Consider the following 25,365-nt stretch of genomic DNA (forward strand, 5'->3'; position numbering starts at 1 on the left):
TTGGCATTTATTTGAAACATGAATACACAGTACCAATAGAAATACAAAAAAGCACTTTCAAATCAAAACACATTTGAACATCCAAAAAAAGATAAAAGAAAATCAGGAAACAGTCAAGTCCTCTTGAATTGCCTTCTGTTTTCACGTCGTCATTTTTAACTCTGCACTTGATCGTCCTGCACAGCAAATCTTTACCCATTACTCTGAAATGGATCGCGCGTAGTCTAGTCTGCACTTTGGTGGTAGAGGGGGTGGTGTCAGGATTTGTCGAGCGACACCACATGTCGAGACATTGAGGTTTTCGCCTCCAAAGACAGCTGTGTGTGTTCTATACATTCTGTTGTTTAATTGACCTCTGGTCCAATACATTGCTTATTAAAATACAGAGGCTATAAAAAATACTTTTTCACTAGTTCAGCATTAATGACTCCTATATTTGTGTATATTCATAAATAATTTAATACATAGATAAATAGATATTCTGTGTGTGGATTATAAACTTTCATAAAAGCATTTTTTTTTTTAAGTAGTACAGGAGTGACTATAAATGCCGAAAATGCTCAAGGGTTGCTGTCCGACCCTGATGTCCGGTAGACTGGGTGAAAGGCCAAGAGTTTACATGCGGATTGGCGCTGGTGTTGTGTGCCAATGTCCCCTCTCACCGTGACAGTCTCTAGCTCCGCTGGCACTCGTTCTTACTGCAGGTGGCCTGACGCTCAATCTGCCATGTGCCCTCCTCGTATGTGCAGTAGCAGATTGTACACTCATCAATCTTCACCTCTCGGCCGGCCGGGATCACGGCTGTGTCCGCGTAGCAATTCGGCCCTGTACGGGAGAAAAACAGTTAATCTGGAGCAAAATAGAAAGCAGCCCTTATAATATGTTTCAAAATGGAATTTCAAATTGGCTTTATATATTTTTAATGCGTTTTCTTTTGTGTTGTCAGCACCGTGTCACGTTATCGAGGTCAGACTCTGAACAGGGAAAATGCACGATTTGCTCTGCTCTTGTGATTTCATGTGCCGTGTTGGAACTGTGCTCTGGTCAAACTAAGTTAAAAACTTGATGATAAGGAGTCCAGAAAAACCATCCTTTTGTTGGTGTTGAAGTAATTTAAACGAAAAAAAAAGATAACTATGTTACTGAGGTCGCCCAAGTTTGTGTCATTTTTCTGCTACTAGACTCACCAAGGACACCGTTCAATGTGAGGACAATTAGAGGACTTAAGACCCAATTCAAAGTCACATTCCTTTGTGATGCTCACGGTCTACGAATTCACAGACATCCTTGGTCAGTCTGGAAACAGGTTCTGTTGTTCTGTAAAGAGAAAATCATGCTTTTCTTCATTGATAAATCAGGCAAGGGACCGTTAATATCAGCCTCTATCAAACGGTTGACTGCTGTTCGAGTCACATCACTGGATATTTTTAAGGAGACCTGCGGGCATTTCCAGCCATTTTTGTGGTGTCCAAACCGGCTATATTTCATGGGAAGTCAAACCGTCTCCATCTGTGATCGTGGTGACCAAAATGTTTTAAGCCAAACCATGATTTTTTTCCAACCTTAACCAAGTGGTTTTTGTGTGTAAACCTAACCAGAGCATAAGCGCAGCGTTTTGATGCAAGAGACATAAAAAAAAATGTAACCTAAAGAAATGTAAAGTTAGGTCAGGTTGGGAGGCTCAAATGTTGTGCTGCTCTGTTCCAGGTTGCAATTCCAATATCATTTAACCCCTTCCTGATTGACCAGCAACTGAAAAGATAATAGATAGTTAAAATCCAGAGAGACATCGGGCCATACTTCAAGGTAAAACAACAAATTTGATAACCCAGTAGCTTCTGTTAGACAACAGCTAACGTTAGCATTCAGCCACTTTTAAAGATTACTGTTTGATAGTGTGTAAAATATCAACAGATATCTTGGGAACATTTATTTAAGCCTTGAAGCAAAACGCACTAGATGTAATCAAACAGTAATGTTAGATGGGATGTGGTTAAATGCCAACGCTGGCTAATGGGCTGTAAAATATGTTGCTTTCCCTTTAAATATGGCCAGATGTCCTTCCAGATTTTCATTATCTATGGTCTTTTCAGTTGCTGAACAATCGGAAAGTGGTGAAAAAACTATTTGTACCTATAATTTGATCCCCTGCATTTATACACTGCTGGAACATAACAGTATAGCATTATCCCAGCAGCTTTAAGTTCAAGGAGAATGGCCATTGTGTGGTTTATTTTATGGAGATAAAATAGCAAAAGTTTTTGTATTCTTGGATCCAATGTGCATTATGTCGTTTCTTTTATTGGGGTATGTTATAGTGCTCTTGTGTCGTTATTATATGGCAGGATTTTCACAATGTTTCTGTTTAAGACACAAGCTAAAGTAGGTCAATGCTCTCACAAAGTGCTTAGATATTAATTTAGATATATGAGAATATATATATATGGGATATATATACATATATGGGAATATCAGTGGAATTACCCAGCCACATATTTCAGCTTTCCACACAAACTGATGAAAGAAAACCCCTCTGTGAAAAAATACAATGTGGAACGGAGGCCAATGGGACACAAGCTAGTGTGAAAGTAGGACAGGACTTCAGTTATTGTTTTGCTACCACTTTTAGATTACATATCTGTTGCAATGACCACATTTCCTTATGGAGTTTAATGCAGTTAGTCATCCTGTTTCTGTGAGATAGTTTCATGACATCCCAGCGAACTTGAATGTAGTCAGTCAAAGAAGAAGAATGAACACAAGAGACCAAATGCGCTGCCCTTCATTTCATTTCTCTCAGTGGAAAATGGGCTCTCACATCTGGGCTTTCATTGACTGTTTCCTAAAATAGTGTTATAAGCGGCACAGAAAAATAATGGATACACAGGCATAAAGCTCTGTGAACACGCTTCTGCTGGTGTCAGTGGCCATTTCTGACAGAATTTAAATTCTGACTGAAACCAACCCTGCTCACGTTTAACATAATGAGTTTTCACTGCGGTCCTTGTAAAGGTGGAATTTGCCGTTTCTGATATTTCCCCCCAATCTAACATGAATCATCAGTTGGCTTCGTGTCAGCCCAAAATAGCTTTTCCATTGGTCATCATTATCATGCTCTTCAGACCACTAAGTGACCACTCATGGTTGATGTAGAGCAGCATTTCACTGTGGAAGACTGCGAAGAGATGCATCCTGGGATTAAAGTGATTACGCTGAATTCTTAAGGATCCGACTCTCACAATTATTTCTTCCACTGTCTACTCCTGGGATTCCGACATTTAGGTTTCTTATTTAAAATTTGGTAATTAAATTCAATCTTAGATGTGCACATGAGAGGTCTTCAGTGCTCATTTGTTTTACACTCCTTAGATTGGCTACGCCACAAGAAAAGCATCATTCTTGCTGTAGGCGGCCTCCCTCTATAACTCCAAGGTTTGAATGCAGAGTGGGAATTGTGCATAAAAAGCAAATTAAGCACTGTTACACACTGCTTTAATATAGTTCTGAAGTGCACCCCAAGGGACTGTTCTTTTTTTTATTATTTTGCAGGAAATTGGATCTTGCTAATGGAAATTTTGATGTTAAAGGTATTTGTTAAGAACTGAGCCCTGTAAATGGCCCCGAGAAATGAAGTACCACTGGGGCCCGGCTTATTTCGATGCTCCCTTCTATCTGTCAAAATTGCGTGGACAAAAAACTTGCCAAGCCCACAACACCAGGCATAAATGTCCTCCTTGTATCACCTAGAGCATTACCTTCTTTGGTACTAGGTGTGATGGGAATGCTTTTGTCGAGTGAAAGTACCTCTGTCCTCAACCAGTGGCTCGCAAAAAAGCACTCATAAATCATCCATTATCTCTCAAGCTGCACGGAAAAATATAAACACTGCGGGAATAGCTTCCACAACATCAGGTATAGCATAACAATGGCTATTTCCCTTAGACTAACAAGGTCTTGAGCCACTCTGTTGTATAATTAAGATGCTGATAAATGGGGAGTCTTTCAGCTGCAGCCCCGCCATTTCATTGGGCGCTGGTACCCGGGAGGAGCATGCTGGCACATCAATCAATGTGAACAGTTTGCCGAGGCCTGTCAAAATGTCAACCCTAACACATTTATAAGTCTTCAGATGAACACGCACACACCCTATCTGAATAACAACTCATCCTGTGGCCCAGGCTGCTGTCGCTACTGATTCATCATCATTAGCAGCATTTAGAACACAGCGTCTCAAATAAAAGGCACATATGTCAAGGATATCCTTGGAGAGAAAAACGCGGAAAATAATTGTGTGTTTTACAAAATAAATCAAAAATGCTTCCTTCGGGAGCTGGGATTAAATCACAACCTGTCATCCAGTCATTCACTGTAGCACGACACTCATTTGTGTTAATTAATGCATGGATTCTGCGCCGCTGTGCTCACTCATCCCTCTCACCCTATTATTCTGCCATTCATATAACACCCACCTTTTTGTAATCGCTTCATTAATATAGCATATCCCCGTCTCTCCATCACTCGTTGTCTATCTCTGCTCTCGCTCTGTGGCAGAAAGAGATTTTTATAGGCGCATCAGGCTTCACAAGAGCTTTTCAACGACGCCCGACGCAGCAGAGACAAATGGACTGTACATGTGCATGAACAGTTGGACCCAAACTGTCACTACAGCGTGTTAGAAGTTGGCATGGGCGGCGTGTGAAAGAGACTGCCATTAGCACCTGTGGCTTTTGGCTCCGTAGCAGCCGCAGATAATGGACAGGGAAACGAGGACACATCCCAATCATCACACCCCTTAATTCTGAAATGTTAAAAACTTTCAGGGCTCCATTATAGGGTAATGGAAAGCGAAGAATAGCAGGAATCACTCATCTTAATGCATTTCTTGAGTACATTTGCATTATAAATGCAGGATAAAAATGACCTTGCTTTGTAAAGACAGGAAGCGGGAGAAGTTCGCAGGGAGAGACGATGATTTAACAACAATATGAATAATTTTTTCTTCAGGTGCTGCATGAAGCGAACTCATGCTTTTAAATATGGACCTCTTCAGGTTAAAGCCACAGACAGAGAGTTTAATAAAAGTGCCACCTCATATTGAATGTTTGTTTGCATATGTTGTCTCCAGCTACTGCGCCCACTGCTAATCTGTGTGGCTGAACAACCCAGCTGCACCACTGTCACGACTGATGTCCTTCACAGGGACAAGCCACAAAACCTTGCCAGCCTTCACAGCGGTGTGCAGGTGACTGACTTTACTAGGAGACCTTCATTTACTTCAACCTCATAAACAGCATATTTAAAGGTTTGGCGTCAGCGGAGAGGATCTTTTTGTTTAGTTTTGGTGCCCTTCATTATTCTATTGAAAAACTGTCAATAAAAACATATCAGAGTCACATTAACATCGATTTTTATTCAGAAGATAATAAAGAAAATAACCCATAACAGGCCGACCACTCAGTAACTCAGCAGTGGCCTACTCTAATTGTTAAGACACAATGTGACAAACAATTACCTTCATTATAGTGACCTTTCACTACGGTAATCATACCTCTGTAGAGCAATAATGGAAAATGGCCTCGAGATAATGAAATATTGCTGCATGATGAAACCAAAAGGTGAAAAAATGGTTTGCCATTTATCAAAAAAATGAAATCAGTGTACATGAGTTGATTACATCATGGCCAACACACAACTCATACTGATTCCATTAGTGCTGCTCATTATGTTTGTTGTGTATACTGATGTGACTCACTATTTTAAAAAGCAGCAATAATTAAAATGCTAATGAACTGTTCCTAATTCCTGCCTCCAAAACAGCAATTGTCCAATCATACCTTAGTAACCGTAACTAAGCACAACAGGACTGTCAAGCGTTGGACTTCCTCTCATGTAAAAGTGGAACACACAGGACTCCAATAAGAGCTGTATTGTGTATTTAAAGATTGTGGAAAACTTTTAAGTTTGGTTTCCAAAAAAAAAAAAATTTGTAATAGTATATGCAACTCAGTCCTGCTAAAGTTTACACTCCAGCAACTGCGGCACCATTTACTATGGTTACATTTGCCGAGCTCAGTATTTCTAATCCTCTAATACTTTTCCATGGTAAAAGTAAAGCCTATTGTTTGTAAAATGTGAAAAATTATCAACATTTTAATGATATTTTGTATTTGTAATATTTTACTAGGGCCCCTGTAGCACACAAACAACATTGCACCTTTACCTTAATGCCTTCGAAGGATCATCAGCTGAAGATGATGCAGACTTTTTGCTTGGGAAAAGACCAATTTACAGGTTTTTTGTAGGTCAGCTTGAGACAGATCTTTCATCCAACACACAGGGTTTTAGCATAAACATTAGCTTATGCAAGCTAGCTTGTATCAACCAATAGTGTAATATTTCCCTAAAAGTGTAGTAACACCTGAAAATTTAATAAACTGTGCACTTAACCTGACCAAAAATGCAATAAACTCAATAATATAAGAACTTGACCAATAATGTAATAATATTTCCTGACTAATATTGAAATAACAATTTTATTGACAATGTCATACTTTTTTAGAAAATTACAACTAAAATACTATGAAAACACTAACATCTGACAGTGATTTCATGTTTAGAAATGTAACCTCTGGGCTTTATGAAGAATTTGAAATTTACAGACAGATGGCAAATGGTACATTAACCCAAAGATGCATTAAAATAAATAAAATACCAGTGAGAAACAATGAGCTAATACCCATGCTGATTGGTCGTTATGCATGGATCGTCCATCAACCAGAGTGAATCTTAGATGAGGCACCATCACAGGATGACAGAAGATGAACATTACACAAGTGAGAGATGAACAGCTGAGCCGAACTCCATGAAATGTTCTTTTTCATCTGACTCAACGCTGATTCTTATTGAATCAAGTGTCTCTGTTGCCTCTCCTGATCATCTTTGTGACCAGGTGGAACAAACACTTGTGACTGTTTTTTATTATCAGGTGTTGCACACAGTATGTAGGTGATTTGAATTCAATGCATGTCGCCTTCAAATGAAGTGCTACCGAATAGGTTTTATTACATTTTCGATCAAGTCTGAATTTTAGTACATTTTCAAGCGTCATTACTTTTTCACCACATTATTATATTGGCTGCTACATATCTTCATCAGATAAATTTTGCTAGTGACAGTCGTCATTTCAGCCAACAAAATCCAAAGGCATCTGCTAGAAATAAGGAACCTGCTTTTGTTAACTTCTGTGTAATATCAAAGAGCTGCTGTTTCAAAGTTTTGTTGCGAATTTGTTGGTTAATGTGCCTCCATTTTCACTGTAAAACTGGAAAGCTTGACAGGCATAGCAATGCTAACTAAGGCTGGCAGGGCTTAGTGAACAGCAGTCAATTATAAAGCAGCAGTAATTTTTGCATGTATTGCCTGAGACTAGCTCTGCCTGCTACACTCTTCTTGTCTGTGCTGTCAGGATGAGATGGAGGCTGCTTCAAATGGCCTAGCCACACCATTTCACATGCAAATAAACAACTTCCCTTTCACTCGACTGTTTTTTTACGTGTTCCTTTAAAAAAAAAAAACCTGCCACATCTTAAAAGGCCCTCTATGAATCATGCCTCTCTTAATTTAAATGAGTCTCTATCCCTCTTGGCAACCAGGCTACCATGTCTCGTGTTGCTCTATTTGAAGTGATTTTGGCTCAGGTTCAGACTGTTTATCACATCCCCCCCAGATTAGTGTTGACCCTAATGTCTGAGTCTTGAAGAGCACCACTTGTTTCCTCATGCGTTGCCAAGGCGATACCCTGCAAGAGCAAAGGACAAGAGGGAGGGAGCGTCGGCCGAGGTGCCGCGGAGAGAGGCTTCTCCTGCATTGATCTTTTTTTTTTTTTCTTCAAAAGCAGATGCTGTGAGAGAGAAAACACTTGGCATCGAATTTACAACAAACACTTCCATGTCTCTTTCACCTATATGTTGTGGAAAATGAAAATAACATTTCAAGCAGAAAAAAGAAATGGCTCTTTGAGAGAATCAATATTGTTTAATTGAACTTTGTGGCAGCGAGTGAATGATAGTCACAAACTTTACTGGGTATGAAACCATTTAATTGCAATGTGTTCCAGCGCTTTGAGATAATGAGTAAAAAATGATGAGAACCTGCCTCCATTCACAGCTGTTCTTTGATATTCATGAACAACTGTCTGGGGTGGATGTTCGCGATACCTCTCACTTTCATCTAGCTCCCCTGGCTCTTCCCCAAGTGTCTCCTCGCATACAGGCTGAATAACACATCTGAGACAGGGTGCTCTGCCATAAGCATTGATTTTGCATGCCTGAAAAGGCCAAGATAATGCCCCTGCATTTTTGATGAACTTATCAAACATTGAAATACCTCATTGTGATTTATATCAATAGTGAAAATGGTGCAGCGGAGAAGGGCTGTTAGCTGGGAAATGAAAGTAAAGACAGCAGGGATGACTTGTTGAATAAGAAACCAAATCAGAGTTCTCTATACAGATCTGATGTTTCAATATTTCGCCTCATTTGTTCCATTTTCTCATGTTATATACTTTTTATGCGCACTATTCAACTCTGTGGCAGTTTTCTTTCCTTTTTAAACATCTGGGTGAGTATTTAATCCTTTCCCATTAATGAGCTGAGCTTTGATGTGACACTTTGAATGCATCAGAGTTCCTGGGAGGCCTTAACATCTGTCTACACTTCAAACAACATCTGCAGACAAGACAAACAACATCACCTGAGCGGGAACTCTCTGATGACCTCCAATAACCTTATTTTACACCGTCAGTACTTCATCTTGGAGCTACCACTGCGGCACTGTCTCGTATTGAGCGCTGCATGATCAACAGCGGCAAGATGGGAGTTGACAATCAATGATCCTCATCATTTAAATGGCAGCGTCTGTAATACCTGGCAAAGAAGCATCATGAATAAAAGACAAAGTGAAATCTGATGTCTAATCGTGATATTGATACAAGCTGAGGGAAGATCAGTGGTGTCGTTTAGAGTGATGTCTCATTTTACTTCTGTTTATGCCTGATTAATAAACTGTCCAATTATTAACAAGGTATCCCCTAAAGCTCATTTTTGAACATGGCTATGTTTATTTTATGGTGTCAAGTCTAGCGTGAAATGAACTGCAAATGCAAATGATAGCATGTGCCAATTAAGCCTTCAAAGCAACACGTTTTTTTTTTTTGCTGACAGAGACCTCCATTTTCTCCAGTGGGTGGAAGGTCATCAGTATTGTGCAGAGTTTGACACTCACAGAAATGTTTGGTGATTGTGGAGAGTGATTACACAGTGACAATCCCACCACTTTTCATCAAATCAGAGCCAGAACTGCTCACTGTTCAAGAGGATATTAAACATACTAATACAAAGAATCTCTACTCTGCTCAATCAACAGTTTGAGCGCCGACATTCGCAGCTATCCTGGACATCTGAAAACACCAGCAGCGGGGCTAGCAATGAAGTGCGGAAGTCTCAGAAGTGATTGGCACGAATCTAAAAAGATAATAATTTTTCACCTGCTGCAGCTTTAAAAACTCTGTAGCCTGACTGCTGCACAAATGAGGCGTAAATGCTGCCAAAGGCTATTTCTGCCTCTTCATAAATACCACTGTGCTCTTGCAGATTACTCCAAAGGAGTGTGGGACCGATCTGACAGAGGTTGCAAGATGATGTAGCGGCAGAATCCTAATTTTAGCAAAGTGCCATGCAGGTGTATGTGTGATAGAAAATAAAACAACCAGGTTAAAGGGGCACTCCAGTGAGTGTTAGTATTTCATTTCCATACATTTGGAGGACTCAATAAAGACAGAATGTTTTGAAAAGAACGGTCAAACTCAAAGCAGCAGAGGACAACACGTCCTGACTGTTAGTCCCTTCATAGGTCAAGCTCCGACAATGACACAGCCTACCATTCCCATAATGCAACTCAGCTGAGAGTGGGAGGAGCTCTTTTTGGGGAAAAAAGAGGCAATGTTAAGAGGCTGACGGCTAGCTTGAGTGGACATGAAACTCTTTTGGTTGAGTAATTATTGCAAAAGAGCAACAACTGTGTGAGAAATACCTGGTTGTCTGATATCAAATGTACAACCTGTGCACACAAACAAATTAACTACAACTCCCACGGTGCATTTCCACATGAAAAGAAAATTACAGTGATGTGAAACTGACAGTACAATCTGGTACTCAAATTAATTTACTTTTGCATCTGAGACCAATTAATTCACCAACGATTGCACTGTGTTTTGTTTACAAATTCAACAGTAAAGTGTTTTGAATTCTCCACAGTAATATTGGGCCCACACGGTATTGTAGTATTTACAGCAGTCCCCTTTCATTCAATCAAGCCTAATCCAATAGGAAACTTTAAACCAACCATAACTGCTTAACCATAATTAGCTCACCAGAAATAGGATCAGCATCAAATTGTACTCACTCATAGGTACCAGCCACCTAAATATGCCAGATTTGTTTCACCAAGACCCATGGATTATTCCCTGAGAAAATTAACGACAATGTTGAAAAATGTCCTATCTCATAATGTCAAAGAAAGTGAGAAAGAAATTCAGTCCCTTTATCACCATAAGTTAATAGGATCTATTCTAGGCCAAGACACATCCTCCATCCAAGTTTCATTGAAATCCATTCATTCGTTTTTGTGTCATCCTGCAGACAAACCAACCAACAAACGGACACGGCTGAAAAAATAACATCCTTGGTGGGGGTAATTATTCATGTGACTCCTGTGTTTCCATGTTGAGGAACAATAAGGATGTCATTCAAAGAAAACATGTAAGAGGGAATTTACAGTGTGGTTACAGTACATCCAGAAACAGCAGGTACTCCCACTTCACAACCTTATTAAACACTCTCTGCCTGGTAAAAGCCCTCATGTTTCGAACTCGAACACGCCTCCAGTTTGTAGTGCAGGTTTAGAAAGCTTCTCCAGAGCCACAAAGACATTACACAACTGTTTGCAAAGGCTGAGTAGTACTCCACATGATGAGTAAACTGGTCTCAATGTGTTAAATCCATATAGTGTCCATTTAAACACAGAGTCCAATCCACAGAACTGAAAAATAATCCAAGTATTTCTAATTCCGACAGTGTTAGTTGTGGTTTGGTAACTTGGAGTCTTAGACATACTGAGCTCTGTTTATTAAATGGTAATGTGTGGTAATCTTATGGTAATAGGAACTGACGCCATCTTAAAACTGAAAATCCTCATCGGCTGAATGAGCCCGTGGATTTTGGTGGGACTTTTGAATTAAAATACCCGCTTTCTTCAATCTACCACATCCCTGCACATACTGTACTGTATCCACATCTGTGTCTCGTGACGTGCCTGAAAATGCAACCTTGCAAATCCACTGGGCATTTCACAGGGGAAAAATATGGAGCACTGCCCAAACTCTGCACAGAGCCCTCTCAGCATGATCAATATGTGCATACATAAAAAGTGGGTGAACAGCGAAAAAAATGGTAACAAAGTACCAACATGTATTTCCCAAGATTACAGCAGGCAAATATTAATAGAGTGTGGAACGCTCCATGACTACCAATGTTTTCTACGCATTATCTCTGGAGGTTGTGACAGGATTTTAATTTGAGTGTGACAATCTCTGATTGATAACTGGTGATGTACATTCATTACATACAAAAGCTTAGGTTTAGAATGAATGTGACATTCTGGATGTAATTATGATGAGCAATTAGATGGTAGTCATCTGCTGAATAAGGCTTTTTGTGGACATTTATTTATTTCATCCAGTCGAATTCACTTCTTGATATATGTTTTTCTCTTTTGTCTCTTTTGAGGATAAATCTCTCTGCAAGACAGTTGTTTTTGTAATTTCACTTGCCCAAAATCTGTTATTAATAACTGTCTTGTGTTTACCCTTTAATGTGGGAATGCTCAGTTTAACAAACAGCATTAAAAACAAAGCATCTTGCTTGCAGTTTTACTCAAATGTGATATTAGCAGCACTGTCATCTAATAAGCGGCTCATACAGACAAAGCATTTTTATGTGCAACGTACTGAGTACTTGTCTCTATCACAGGGATTTTTCTTCATACAAATTGCTTGCTCTTGTTTATAGCAGACAGCATGCGCCACTTTAAGATTCCAAGTCAGAGATACATATCGCAAGTCATCATTCTTTTTGCTGAAGGAAGCAATGTTGCTGACATTGCCACGTTGCATTAGAGTCACACCAAGAAAACAAGGGGACATAATCTAGGACATGCTGTCTGGAATCATCCGAAACAACTTCAGATAATCGACTCTGAGCCGCAGAATTCCTTCTCTTCAGACGGGCCAAAGCTCTCAAACCAACAGGATCATAAACTTAGCAACCCCTAGAAGCGTAAAACGCAAGTGGACCTCAAATCCCTGGACCAGACAGTACAGACAGATTTGGAAAATGTGGCACAGCCTCCATCAGATGAACTGAGTAATGAAATTAAGACTGAAAATGAGATATGAGCAAAAAAAGAATATTATTTTCTATAATTATTATCCATAGTGATTATCGATTAATCGTTTCAGTCATTTTTCAAGCATTAATTTAAAACATCTGCTGGTTCTTTGTCATTTATGACAGTAAATGAAGAGTCTTTGGTTTTTGGACTGGGTTTGACAAAAAGCAATTTAAAGATGTCACTTTGGGAAACTGTGATGAGCATTTTATAGACTAAACAATCAATTACGAAAATAATCAGGTGATTAACTGAAAATGAAAATAATTGTTAGTTGCAGCTCAACTTCAAACAAAAAAGTCTGATATGGCATGAGACTGCAAACACTGCAGTGCAGCATGCTGCGTGCTTTGCGTCAGCAAAATAAGTGTCATGCTACCTTGCCCTCATAAATCCTGCTGAGGTGCCCTTGAGCAAAAACATTTGTCTGGTCCCCTCTAATGGAGCTAACAAGCAGCCACCACCAGTAGGAGGCTGGTTGTACTGTGGGGAAGTGTTCACCGCAGTGTTGTTGAAGGAGATCCACTCACCAGTCTTGCAGATGGGACAGCACTGATCCGGCTCGTACTCTGGGTCCACACACTCCGTCTGAGGGCAGGCTGCCACGGAGCACAACACCTCTCCGCTGGGCTCACATCGGCACTTCTCACATGGAGACACCTGGGTGGCAGAGGAGGAATAGTAATTAACACCACTATAAACAGTTCACAAACAGATACACCGACACACAGACAACAAAGAGTCTTCTCCAAATAATTAATTTCTTGCTATCTGTGTCTCTGGCTCTTTGTCTCAGTGTTTGTGTCTCTCCTTTTCCACTGCTCTGTCTCTCTACAGCTATCTCTCAAACACACACACACACACACACACACACACACACACACACACACAGACACACGCGTGCACACACACACACACACACACACATACTCCTGGCTGTCTGCTTGGTTTAATACGGTGTGCACTCACTGTCACAAGCTACATCTATAGGGAAGTCTCATCCTTCTCAACTTCATTGCCAATGAACGCCTCATTTTAGGGAGAGCTGAGTCGAGAATTGAACTTCGCTATCCAATCAGTGGATATGGAAAAATCAATAGGAATGGGAAACAACAGAAAGATGCTTCCAATTTTCTTGGCGCGTGAACACAAACGTTAGAAATGACTGGGTTATCCAAGCTTTCCTTTATGTCTCGAAATAGAACAAATATGGGACAAAAGCTGGAAGTGATAGAATACAGTTTGAATTACATCCAGCTCCTACATTTACAGTGAAAGGCTTCATTTAGCAGCCGCTTGTATAAAGCCATACACCTTTCGTCTTAACAAGGGAGCAAAGGTTAATTCTTCCAGCATTGCTGTAGATTGTAGAGGCTTGCGCCTCCGCATGGCACTCCACTGTGAAAAATGGAGCGAGGCAGCACTTAGTACAATGCCCCAGAACTTAGTAATCAAGCATAAAAACCTGCCTGTTGCTTAGTTTCAAAGCACCCCCCTCCACACCGCATAGCACAAAGGCTGACGTACTGTATGCCGCTTGTGAGAGGAGAGCTTTCTGTAGATTTCCCCCAGCAGGAACTAGACATAGAGCTGTCGGTAACACCATGAGCCGGAAGAAGAAAATCCCATATTAGCCTTAACCTCCTGCTGAGACACTCCCCAACATAAAGAGAAGGCATTAGGAGCTGGAAAATGTAACTTCTTGACGTAGACATTGCACCGAGATTTAGGTGCACTCCTGAGTGGAGCCTTTCTGGTTTGTCTCTGCGTCTCTTCACAAGCACCTACATGCAGCTCTTTGTAACAGTTGTAACATTACTATAACTGTAACCGTATCATGTGTATCAACAAACTGAATATGGAAACACTCTGCTGAGCCGCACTGCTACATTAAGCCTCCGGTAATATTCAGGCTTTGTGTGAGAAAAAAGACAAGTGCTGACCTTTGCCATTATAAATCTGGCTGCCTGCTCGCTTGCATGCTGCGAGGCAAGGTAACTAGTTTATTGTGTAGTGCCTGTGATGAACTCCATTGAACAGCAAGAGTGTTTCTATCAGCACTCCTTTGTTTGAGCGTGTCAAAAATGAGTGAGTGTAGTCAATGGGCTCACCTTAAACTCTTCTAGAGAAGCGTAGATCTTGCCCCGAAACTCGCAGTAGTTTTTTTTCTCCTTGCACTGCGGGCAGCATTGGCTAGTGTCCACTTTAATGCAGCGAGGGTGAACCTTGGGACATTCCGGCTTGGTGCACAGAGGGCCCTCGTCTGTGCAGAGGCAAGGGCACGTCGAAGGGCCCGGGGTGAATTGCTCGCCGATGGCGAACACAAAGCCGCTCTCATCCATGCAGCCTTTCCCCCTGTAGTCTGGGTAGGCGTACTCGTCGATGGCGTCCAGGGACAGGGTTACATCACTGGTGGGGCCCTCGTCTATTTGATTCAGGCTGTCCTGTTCGCTCCACAGCTCCTGGGACTTCCCGCCCTTAGATCCTCGTGTCTGGGAGTTGAGGTTGGGCCTGGTGCGGCTCACGGCAGTCCTGTTAGGGCCCAAGACATTGATTTCCTCCGGCTGCTGCTGCTGAGCGCCGTATCCGAGCGGCTCCTCTGGGGCCTGCTTGTCCTGATGTTTGTCCTCCCTGGCTTGGGTCAACACCCTTTCCAGACGTTCTCGGCTCGCTGGTAAGGTCGCTATAGGATTACACTGAGCGCCGCTCATCAGGACCCCGAGAACAAAGAGAACTTCTGCTGTCATGGCAACGGAGTGCAGCATCTCTCCCCACCACCAGTGAGGTGGGAAAACACCTTGGCTCACATAACACACTTCACATCTCAGGTGTGAGCCAGTCCATCTGTAAAAAGAAAATTAAACTGGGGTTATGTGCTCTGTATTTTGTCATTTTTTATCCCGGGTGTCTCATTCAGCCTCTGGAACAGTGTGAGAAATTCAGACGACTTTGGAACACCAATCCATCGTGTCAAACATCCTGCTGAGTGTGACGCAAGTCTGCAGGATCAGTGAATTGGATCATCAGTACAGGGAGTATTCATAGGGCCGTGTTAGGAAATCGATACTACTTCATACTGTAACACCACCCTGCATCAATCGGTCGCAGCACTGACAGAGTAAGAGGAAAATAGCCAAAGAAGGGCCTGAATCTAACACTCTGAAGCTCCTGCTTCTCTTATGGAACAAAGAGTCAGGATCAATGTCTGCTTTTCTTAAATGAATCACAGTCATCTGTACAAAAGGAGAAATTGATTTGAAAATAGAACATAATTCCACTCTGGAAAGATGAAGCAGCCATATCAATTTCAAAATAAAGCCTGATCTGCTATATAGCTTTTCCAAAGATCCATAGGGACATCAAAACTTTCTCTAAAAGAAGCACACTAAATATCTCTTTGTTCTGTTTTAATCAAAAGTAAAAGCACATCACTTTCTTTAAAGTTTTCCAACAATGTGAGGAGTCAATACATGGCAGCTCAAGTCGAATGAATCCCAGGATCAACTGTAGACGTTGCAGAGGCTGCACTTTTTTTGGAAAAGCTATAGTCAATGTTTTTGTTTTGGTCTCTTGCTTAACTTGATTTACTGCAGCATCTTGAAATTCAAATGCCTGATAGGACACTTTGCTGCGTTCACTGGCCTACTTCCATTCATTTCCTCACCAAATGTTCGGTGTCACCGCTGAGCTCCGTTTAACAGGCTGCAGCCGTGTTGACATTTATAGCTTATTTTGAAAGGAGGTGAGATTGAGCTCCGTATTGACTCACTCAACAATTAACTGCAATGTCCTGTCTGCGCTTGTTTAGGAATACTTCACTGTATTGATTATTTTGTCAACCTCAATGAACACAGCTAATTTCCAGCAGAGTGATAAGGAGCCCTAAACAGGAGGTGAAGAGAAACTAAGCATTAAATAAGCCGTGAGTAAATCCGTTTAGGTATGTGGTAAAACATAGAAAGAGCAGAGATAATGCTGGGACAACCAGCTGCATTAATTCTATCCGACTCCAACAATGAAGCCAAAGTCTCCCCATATGTTTTAAGTCGTGTAGTTTGATATTCATGAATTCTGATCCATTCAGAGGGAAAAAAGCTGAAATTGACTGCTGGCACGCCAGTGGTATTTGAGCTGTGTTTTAGCTGAATTGCTATGTTTGAGGCAGAATCCTTGGAGCTGCTGTGGAACCGAGAGGAAGCAGAACGAGGTGCATACCGATAACGCTGCTGCAGCTGAGTGAGAGAGAGATGAGCCCAAGCCTCATTAGTAAAAGGACCTCATTTGGCTTTTCTCAGCCTCACCTCTCCACCTTAACAGCTGTTACTAGCTGTCACACAGTTACTGCTGCCGCTCTGTTCTCCATCAAGACGGAGCTCTGGGTGGCCCTCAGGCTAGTTGTCAACTGGGCACAAACTAGCCATGGCACCACAGTATTTACAGGATAAGGCTGGTGAAACATTTTTCTCATTGTCCACAAACGCCAATGAAACGACCAGCAACAAACTAATCCTACTAACAAGAAGTAAATAAGTGGTCTATTTTAGGTTATAGCCTAAAACTGTGCCACAGCCCTCCACTGTTGCTCAAAAACGATTAAAAACACATCAGTGAGCTGTTGTACTGCTGTTCCTTCACTTTGATGAGCATGAGCAATGTAGTTTACTCTGTCAGTGTGGTACTCCACTTGCCATATGCTAGGCCTGTATTAAGTAGTAGTGTAGTGGCTTGTGGACTCCATCTGTCTGTCGGTATGTAAAAGCTGCTGGTGGCTGTGTAACTTTCAGTTCGTGAGACAGCAGATAGCTTTGCACAAAAGTAGCAGATTCATATGAAAATGTGTGAACATGTTGGCGTTGTGACTAATTGAAATGCTACTATGAAGGACATAATGCATTCAACATGAAATACTGCACTCGACCCTAGCTAGCTAGCTGTTAGCTAGCTAAAATAACCGTATATTGTGTTCCCTATGCAGACAATAATAAGCGCACAAAAAGACTCAAACCTCCATTATGCCTTGAGGTATTTGCTTAAAAATATAATATTTCTCCTATTTATTAAGTGCCTTTGAGAAGATTTCAAAATATTGAGATATATATCATGTATTGGGGTATAGACTACAAGTATCACAGAATTATTTTAAAGGTGCAATATGTAAGAACTGGCGCAATATGTAAAGGTGCAATATGTAAGAACTGGCCACCTGTTGAACTCATACTCCCAACAAATAGGGGCAGAATATAGCCAGAGTAGTTAACTGCTGCTAATGTATTCTGTTTATGACTGTAGCTACTCTTAGCTTGTTAGCTCAGTTAGCCGTGCAGGTAGCAGGGGTTTCAGGCTTTACAGGACCTTGGCCCGCTCAGACAAGAGGATTTCAGGCCCAGGGCTAGCTGGTTAGCATGCTTAATGCAGTAGATATCTCTGCAACACAATACATAGATGTCTTTGACTTCACCTCAAAACTCTTATTTCTTCACATTCTGTTAATATTTTTTGTTAATTAATGTTTTAAACTAAAATTCTAACATATTGCACCTTTTAAGGCCACATCACTCTGCCCTATTCAGCCAAAGTTTTATTAATTCAGCTGAACACAGTCTTCAACAAATGTTCTACTTATTCCTGTTCGAGAAAGTTTTGCTTAAACTTACTGTTTGGCCGCTGTCTCAAGAAGACACAGAGCCTTCTTGAGAATAGAGACTAGTGTCTTTGTGACTGCTTTTTAAGATTTAGGTCTTCAGCAGGAATGAATAGGCTCGGGGCAGAGTGGGAAATCTCAAAGTACTGAGAGATAGACTTGTGCACATTGGTAGCTTTGGTCTTTTCATGACATTTGTTAAGAATGAGACATATATAGAAGTCCATCCATACCCTTTAATATTAAGCCTTTACAACCTCATGCAGATTCTGTACATCAACAAATTAAAGTGCTACGTTCATGCCATCCTAATGCCATCCTACTGATCTCAGATATCTATCATAAATGTCTAATTAATTCTTAGCATAACGTGTGCCAAATGTCATGAAATGTTAGCAGCTAGATTGAAACATAAAATTCAGTTTTTACTACCGTGCCGACTGTTAAACAATTTTAAGATCCCACTCCTCAGGTTCAAGTGACGGCAAACTTTCATACATTTATAGTGTTGCATATAAGCAATTTGGTGAAAGGTCATGGATTTATCTTTGCCCCACAGCCCTGCAGAGAATTCACTTTTTTGCTTCACTGCTCTATCTTGAATGCTTGCAAAGATATTCTGGCTGGAAAGAAAAAACAACTGCAAACTGACAAGAAGATTCAATACAGCGTCTGCACTCCTCTGCGGTGTAGGGTGGAGGCTTGTAGACTACTACTCAGACAAATGTGAGTATTAAATTGAGTCTAATGAGCACATAATGTTTGATATACCGCATGCATGCTTCTGTAAAATCTCTTTAAGGATTGGGACCTGATGTAGCAACTCTCTGTTTTTACCGACATTGCTGGAGTCAAAGCGATGCAGCAGTCAGACTCATAAACTCAGCACTCATGTGACCTGACATGGCCCATGCTCAGTGCTTTACTAACTACTGGTTGCAGCCATCAATCAGCAGTATACCTGGGTTAATATGAGCCAACATCACTGAGTTCATTCACACTTCTGACAAATTCGAACACCCACTTTCGAGCAACAAATCAACTCTCTAAGTGGTAAAACATCTCTGCAATTTTCACTTGTCAGCTCCAAATAATTATCTCTGGAAAACAAACACTTATCAACGCTGAAAATTAGCTGTATATTTTGGTCTTAAAGAACAGTCATCTCTTTTTTTAAACCAGAGCAGAGCAAAGTAGTCATGTGGTTTTCCTGTTTCCACATCTGTTTGGCAACTGACAGGACTCTGCGTGGTTCCAAACACTGGAGTGGTCCAAGTAATTATCAAGTGGCACAAGTGCTGAAATGTCCGGCCAAAAATGGTCAATTAAAAATGAAATACACATAAGAACAGTTCAAAATCTCAGTCAAATTCTTGTAGATTTTAAAATGCAACAACATGTAAGGGGTTGGACTGACAGTTTTAGGAACCAGGCAGAAAGCCTCTGGAGGTGAAACATGCAGTATATCTCCAATAAAACCAAGACCTCCACTCAGCTTCGCTGTTGTTCTAAACTGTAATCTTATCTTGTTTCTGTAATTGATTTTTGATGAATAAATAACGATGCAATCAGAGGCTCTGAGAAATCATGTAGTGTGTGTGTGTGTGTGTGCGCGCGCGTGAGTGTGTGTGTGTGTGTGTGTAAATTGGCAAACAAACTACACACCCCTGGAGTAAAATAAGGTCCTTAAATATACACATTATTAAAACATCTCTGCGCATATTATCAAATTTTAATGATCGAGCAGTACAAGAGTTTAAATGAGCTGAGTTTCTAATCCTCCACCGTTTAGCCAGCCAGCCACGGTCAGGCAGCACTGGGAGAGTTGTCAGTTCAAACCTCAGGCCTGACAGGTCGAACAGCAGGAAAACCTCAGCAGGAAACTCAACAGGAGAGGAAGTTTATTTCCATCAAATACAATATTACATCATAGGAACTCAGTATCAGTGAGGAAAGTCATATATAAACCTGTGTTGATGTGCTCGCTGCAGTATGCACATTATATAGTCCCTTCTGTTTGAGGTCTGCAGGGCTTTAACAGCCCAAAATACACATTTCAGATTGTTTTAGTACTTTAATACTTAGTGACTTTTTCCACAAAATGAGAAATTTGTATACATATAATTTTGAACTAATAATATGTTACAGAGGTCTGCTACTGAAAATAACAGGTTATTCAATAGATTTTTCAACTGTGTTTGTATTCCTGTTGGAGTTTTAGAGGCTGTTCCTAATGGGTCAGTAATGTCACTGTGTAGGATAATTGTATAGTTCCTTGTCTATGAATGGTCTTTTTTTGCAAACAGAAAGAATAAACATTTGTTAATGCTTAGCCAGTAAAACATGTCAAATCTGAAATATTTCCTCCTTTGGTCCAATAACAATTGTCTACTGTCACTTCATTATTGTCGCTTTCAAGCCCAGTTTGTGGCAAATTTAATTATTACCACTTCAGTACCTTTCAACAAGTATTCTACAAAACATTTAAATGGATAAAAGCTGTTTATACTTTTACACCAATGTCAGCAGAGCATATGGGTCAACACTGCAAGTACCAGATCTTTGCCAGGCAATGCTGTCAGACATAATGTAGGGCACTCTCCATGTCTGTAGCCAAAGCACCAGGGTTGGGAGAGTTACTTTAAAAATATATACAGTTACTAATTACCTGTTAAAAAAAGTAGTCAGTAACATAATTCAAGTATAACCTCAATACCAAACATATGCGAATAAAGACTAGAGAAATTAAATTTTAAAAAGACTTTTCGAAATGTATTCGGTTTCACTCAAGATCAGAGTGATGTGTGAGATGTGTTCTTCATTTTAAAGTTGTTATCCTGTTAGTAATCCCCTTTTTTACTGAATGAATCTGTAATCTAATTACATCTTTTTTCTGTAACTTTACTGGAATGCAGTTACCTTTGTTTTGTTTTTGATTACCTAATCCCATTACACGTATTGTTATTGTTATATTTAAGCCTTCTAAGCAAAACGTAAAGACTGATTAAATTTCATGTTTATTTTCACCACTGTGTATTTTTACTGCCTTAAAAAGTAGAGCCTTGCCAATACTCGATTATTGGTGTTGATGTCGATAACGATATTAGGGAGTAAAAAAAAAAGATCTGATATCTGATGTATAGGCCAATATTGTTTAATATATTTATACACAGATACACACATTTTTTGCAGTTATCCCTCAAATGTAGTCATCAAATACTTGACAACAAAGATACATATGTAGTGGAGGCAGGATATTTTACAGTTTAGTTATAATTTTTATGTCAAAAATGACATTAGTGCACTGAAAAATACCCTATCGCTATTAAGAATATTGATTAAAAATGTATTAATCAACAATCAGAGATGGGCACAAATTCATCAAAAAAGTATCCTGTTACTTATTACAAATACTTGCTTATCAAATATATTAAAATAAAATACAGAATACTGGTATGGGAAAATGAATTTAATTTAAATGCAAGAGATTTTGAATTTAGAAAATACAAAATGACAAACTGATATTATTACATTTTAGCAATTTAGTAGCCTCAGTATGGACAGACAGGAGCTCCGCTATTAAAATTAAGTCTTTATTTTATCATTCAAGGAACCTGTTGTTCACTTTATCTGTTCTGTTAACTCCTAATGTAGCCTGCCCTGACTTTGCATTGAACAAAGATCAATCATGTCAATGGTCAACCAGTAATTGGTTGTTAAGGCAGACGACTATCGATTAAAGAAACTGCTTAAAATTTGCATCCCTAACACCAATATATCTGTGATGGTCAATATCGACCAATAATATATATTGGCCGGGCTCTGTTAAAATAATTATCAGTCTGAGTTACAATGGAGATTCATATTTCTGGGGGAAAAGCCTAAATAACTAGATTTTTGGGTATAAATGAGGTCAAATTTAACTATTCTGAATGCTGGCACAAAATCCATTTCCAGTGAACAAGAAGAGGTAATCACATCATGAGCAAACACTCATCAGAATAAGACCTGACTTACATTAAAATGTTTCCCTTTACTTAAAAATATTCCACTTCTCTGGCTCCAAATCTCTACAGCTTGATTTCCTGCACACATTAAACAACAATCATCACACATTACACTAGATGCTACCTTGGAAAGGCAATGCAGTATGCAGCAGCAGAAAATTATAATTATCTGCCTTAAATGGCTAAATCCACAATAATAAACCTGCATTTTGTTATTCTGCTTGCCTATTAACATTGCAAATTTAGATGCTGCCATGCCCTGTGCCATTACTTTTGTTGACTAACTATGTTTCCACTTTCCACTGACATTTAAATGTTGCAGTGGCTTCCTGCAACACAGAGAATGAACTCACTATTAGCCTCAGTGCTTGCCAGCAAGAGCGGGTTTGGTCATTATCGTCACTGTAGATATAAATCCCCCCCAGTCCAAAGGCCAAAGTTCTGTTTACAAGTCAGGCTATTGAACGTAGCCGGTTGACCACTGAGGTGCAGCAACAATGATTAATCAAGCAGGAATTCAACCTGGCTGTTGGTTCACGGTTCAATGATGCTCACCATCGCATTGATTTATGACTCATAAATTATTGTCGTTTTCATTACCCAGCAGAGCGAATACGTCTTGACACACACAACCTGAGCTCAGGGTGAAATTTTTAGCTCCACCTTGACTAATAAGATACTGTTATTCATATAGATTGAATTGGCACGGCTTCAATAACACAAAGCATGGCGGTTAAGTTGCGTTAAGGTTGACCTGCCTCTTGCTTTTCTTCTTTGATGCCACTCAGGAAGGATCCTTGCAGGGAGGTTGATAGCAGTTTCACACACAAAAATGCTATAAATAGGGCCAAATGTACTGAGGCAGCTCTCTCATCTCCAGGAATTTTCCACACGAGAGCTCAGATGTTTTTGTCTGTTTGTTTATTTCTAATTACCATTTGGTATTAAAAAGTGTGAGCAGTATTTAAAAGAATATTTGCAAATCTGCTCTGGCTGGAAAAACCTCATGTTGACAGGAAAAGAGAGCGAAAGTGATGCTCACAGATTCCTCCTTGTTTTGATTTGTGTTTACGGCCGGCATCGTGCACTAGTTTAAGTCTGACACAGAGCCTCCAAAACAAGCAAACATGCACATTCACATTGTCTTGGAGAATAAAACTCCTGCGATGTCCCTCTGTTAAATCAAACTGGATGTCATTGAGAGGAAAACCATCTCCTCAAGGCTAGAATTAACTCAGACAGACAATATGGCCTCGCCGCTGTGTGCACTTCATTTATTGCACATTACAGATTCTCCTACTTACACTGCTCCTACATCCCAACATGCCATCGATGGCACACGGGGAATGCAACAATTTACTTTGAGGTCTACTTCAATTTATGACAACGCAGATCACAGGGGATGAGATGTGAAATGTTTAGACAGTGGTGGCTAGTGGGCTTGGATCTGACAGGGCCGAGAAAGTATTGAATTAATGATGCCACATTTTAAAACTCGTTTTTATACAGATAAACAGTGTGAAATGATGAAATCCAATTAGAGCAATAAGGGACACTAAGGCAGGATCCAAGAGTATTAAGCCATCTGCCAGTGAGTAAAGATTGCTGCAGGGCTGCCTAATTGAATTTTATCCTCTGACTGTAAATCTTATGAGTGACCCAAATCAGAGGAAAGTTTGCCTAAACGTGCGATGCAAAACCAACGGCCCTTGCACAACTGTCATATAATCTTAAGATTATGTGCGGTGGAACAAGGTGAGAATTTGCTCACACACATAGGCTGCCAGGGTGAGTGTGTGGCTGGAAATGCAATAAGAAGAAGAGTGTAAATCAGCTGGATGTTGAGATGACGATGACGGCAGGCAGCCTTTTTATTTTTACTTTCTTCTGTGTCACACCCAGGGGGGGGGGGGGGGAATGGGTTTAACAGAACAGAACTGCACAAATAAACACTAATATTTTCAGAAAAGCGTACATTTTCAAAACCCTATCATCTTTTCTAAAGCTATGAATTTATCAAATGATAAACACACTATTTTACATGTTTAGGCTGCCTGCTCTTCTGTTGAAGGCTGTGTTGACTGGATGTTGCACCCTGGAGTGTGTGAGCAGGCAGAGTCTTTGTGCAGCCACTGAAATCTCTCTGATGCTTCTTAGAACTGCCTCAGTCCCATTTACATCAAAATACCCACATACTTGACTTACACTGATACCTATGCAGCTTCTACAGGTGCATCAGCCTTTTTGCGCAGGCTGCATTAGAGTTCCCCCCATCAGGCTCATTTGCATATAAAGGCTTTTGTGATGGATGCAATTTAATTTTCAGGCAGGCACGGTGGCTTCCCTGTAACCCCGAGAGAGTGAAAATCTTCCAAGAGATGCAACCCAAACACCAATTTCAGCAAAACATTCTCAGCAAACTAAGTTGATGTGATTTCTGAGCATATCCAGGCAAATGAGACTACCATGCATGAATCAAGAAAAAGCTGCATCCTGACAGAGCAGCGTTGATATAATTCACCTGTGATCCTCGGAGTCTGTCTGTATCCGTCAGTGCGCTGGGTTGAAACACAGCCTTCGGACTGCTGGACAGCGGGAGCCACGACAGCAACAAATGATCAGTAGTGAGGAGATGGAAACTGACGCTCGTTAAGCCAGTCAAATGCACAGTTTCCCCGGAGGATGCTGCAGGTCATCAGCGTGCCGCGCTCAACTTTAATCGCCACAGTGAGTGAAAGCGCTCCGTCTCCGGCGATCCGCCGCTAAGAGTGCCGCGCTGCTACTGCTGTCCCTGCTCCACACTGGCACTTTGTTTCTCACGGTGACAAAAAAATAAATAAATAATTTAATAAACGGAGGGGGGGTGAAAAAAGCGTTCAGACGTCACATTCGGCCGAGCGGCCACCAGGTGGAGCAGTTTAAAGTGGGTGAGGAACAACAGGCAGTCAATTAGTGAGACCAGTGGACGCTCACAGGTCGGTTCATAAGGTCCACATGCGGCGGTGATTAACGACTTTACTTAATTATCTCCGATTAGAGAGTCGTTTCCGTGACACAGTTTGGTCAACGCGTAATTAGTTGCCTAATGAGAAAAGACTAAAGCACATTATACAAGGAGGGAATTAAAAGTGTGGATAATTGTCAGTGTAATACCTGCACGGTGCACGTCAGGAAGCATGCAGGGCCGCAGACAGGATTTTAGAAACACTGAAG

The 25,365-nt window shown here is 40.6% G+C and overlaps 1 protein-coding gene across 1 annotated transcript; it reads right to left on the minus strand.

Moving 5' to 3' along the window:
* vwc2 (von Willebrand factor C domain containing 2) lies at positions 1 to 24,920 on the minus strand. The gene is made up of 4 exons (XM_073482202.1): positions 24,674 to 24,920; positions 14,616 to 15,348; positions 13,035 to 13,164; positions 1 to 825 (listed from the first exon to the last, which is right to left on the minus strand). Exons 2-4 carry the CDS (start codon positions 15,267 to 15,269, stop codon positions 674 to 676), a joined length of 936 nt encoding a protein of 311 aa, XP_073338303.1. The 5' UTR covers positions 15,270 to 15,348; positions 24,674 to 24,920; the 3' UTR covers positions 1 to 673.
* Between the last annotated feature and the right edge of the window lie 445 nt (positions 24,921 to 25,365).

The sequence above is a fragment of the Pagrus major genome, chromosome 15, assembly GCF_040436345.1.
Source record: "Pagrus major chromosome 15, Pma_NU_1.0".
Classification (NCBI taxonomy): Eukaryota; Metazoa; Chordata; class Actinopteri; order Spariformes; family Sparidae; genus Pagrus; species Pagrus major.

Bases quoted from the DNA above. Each gene is read 5' to 3' on its own strand.
- vwc2 (XM_073482202.1), bottom strand. From the start codon at position 15,269: ATGCTGCACTCCGTTGCCATGACAGCAGAAGTTCTCTTTGTTCTCGGG. The intron at 13,165-14,615 runs GTGAGCCCATTG...TCTGCCACCCAG, and splicing joins CTTCTCTAGAAGAGTTTAAG to GTGTCTCCATGTGAGAAGTG. The intron at 826-13,034 runs GTGAGTGGATCT...TCTCCCGTACAG, and splicing joins CTGTCCCATCTGCAAGACTG to GGCCGAATTGCTACGCGGAC.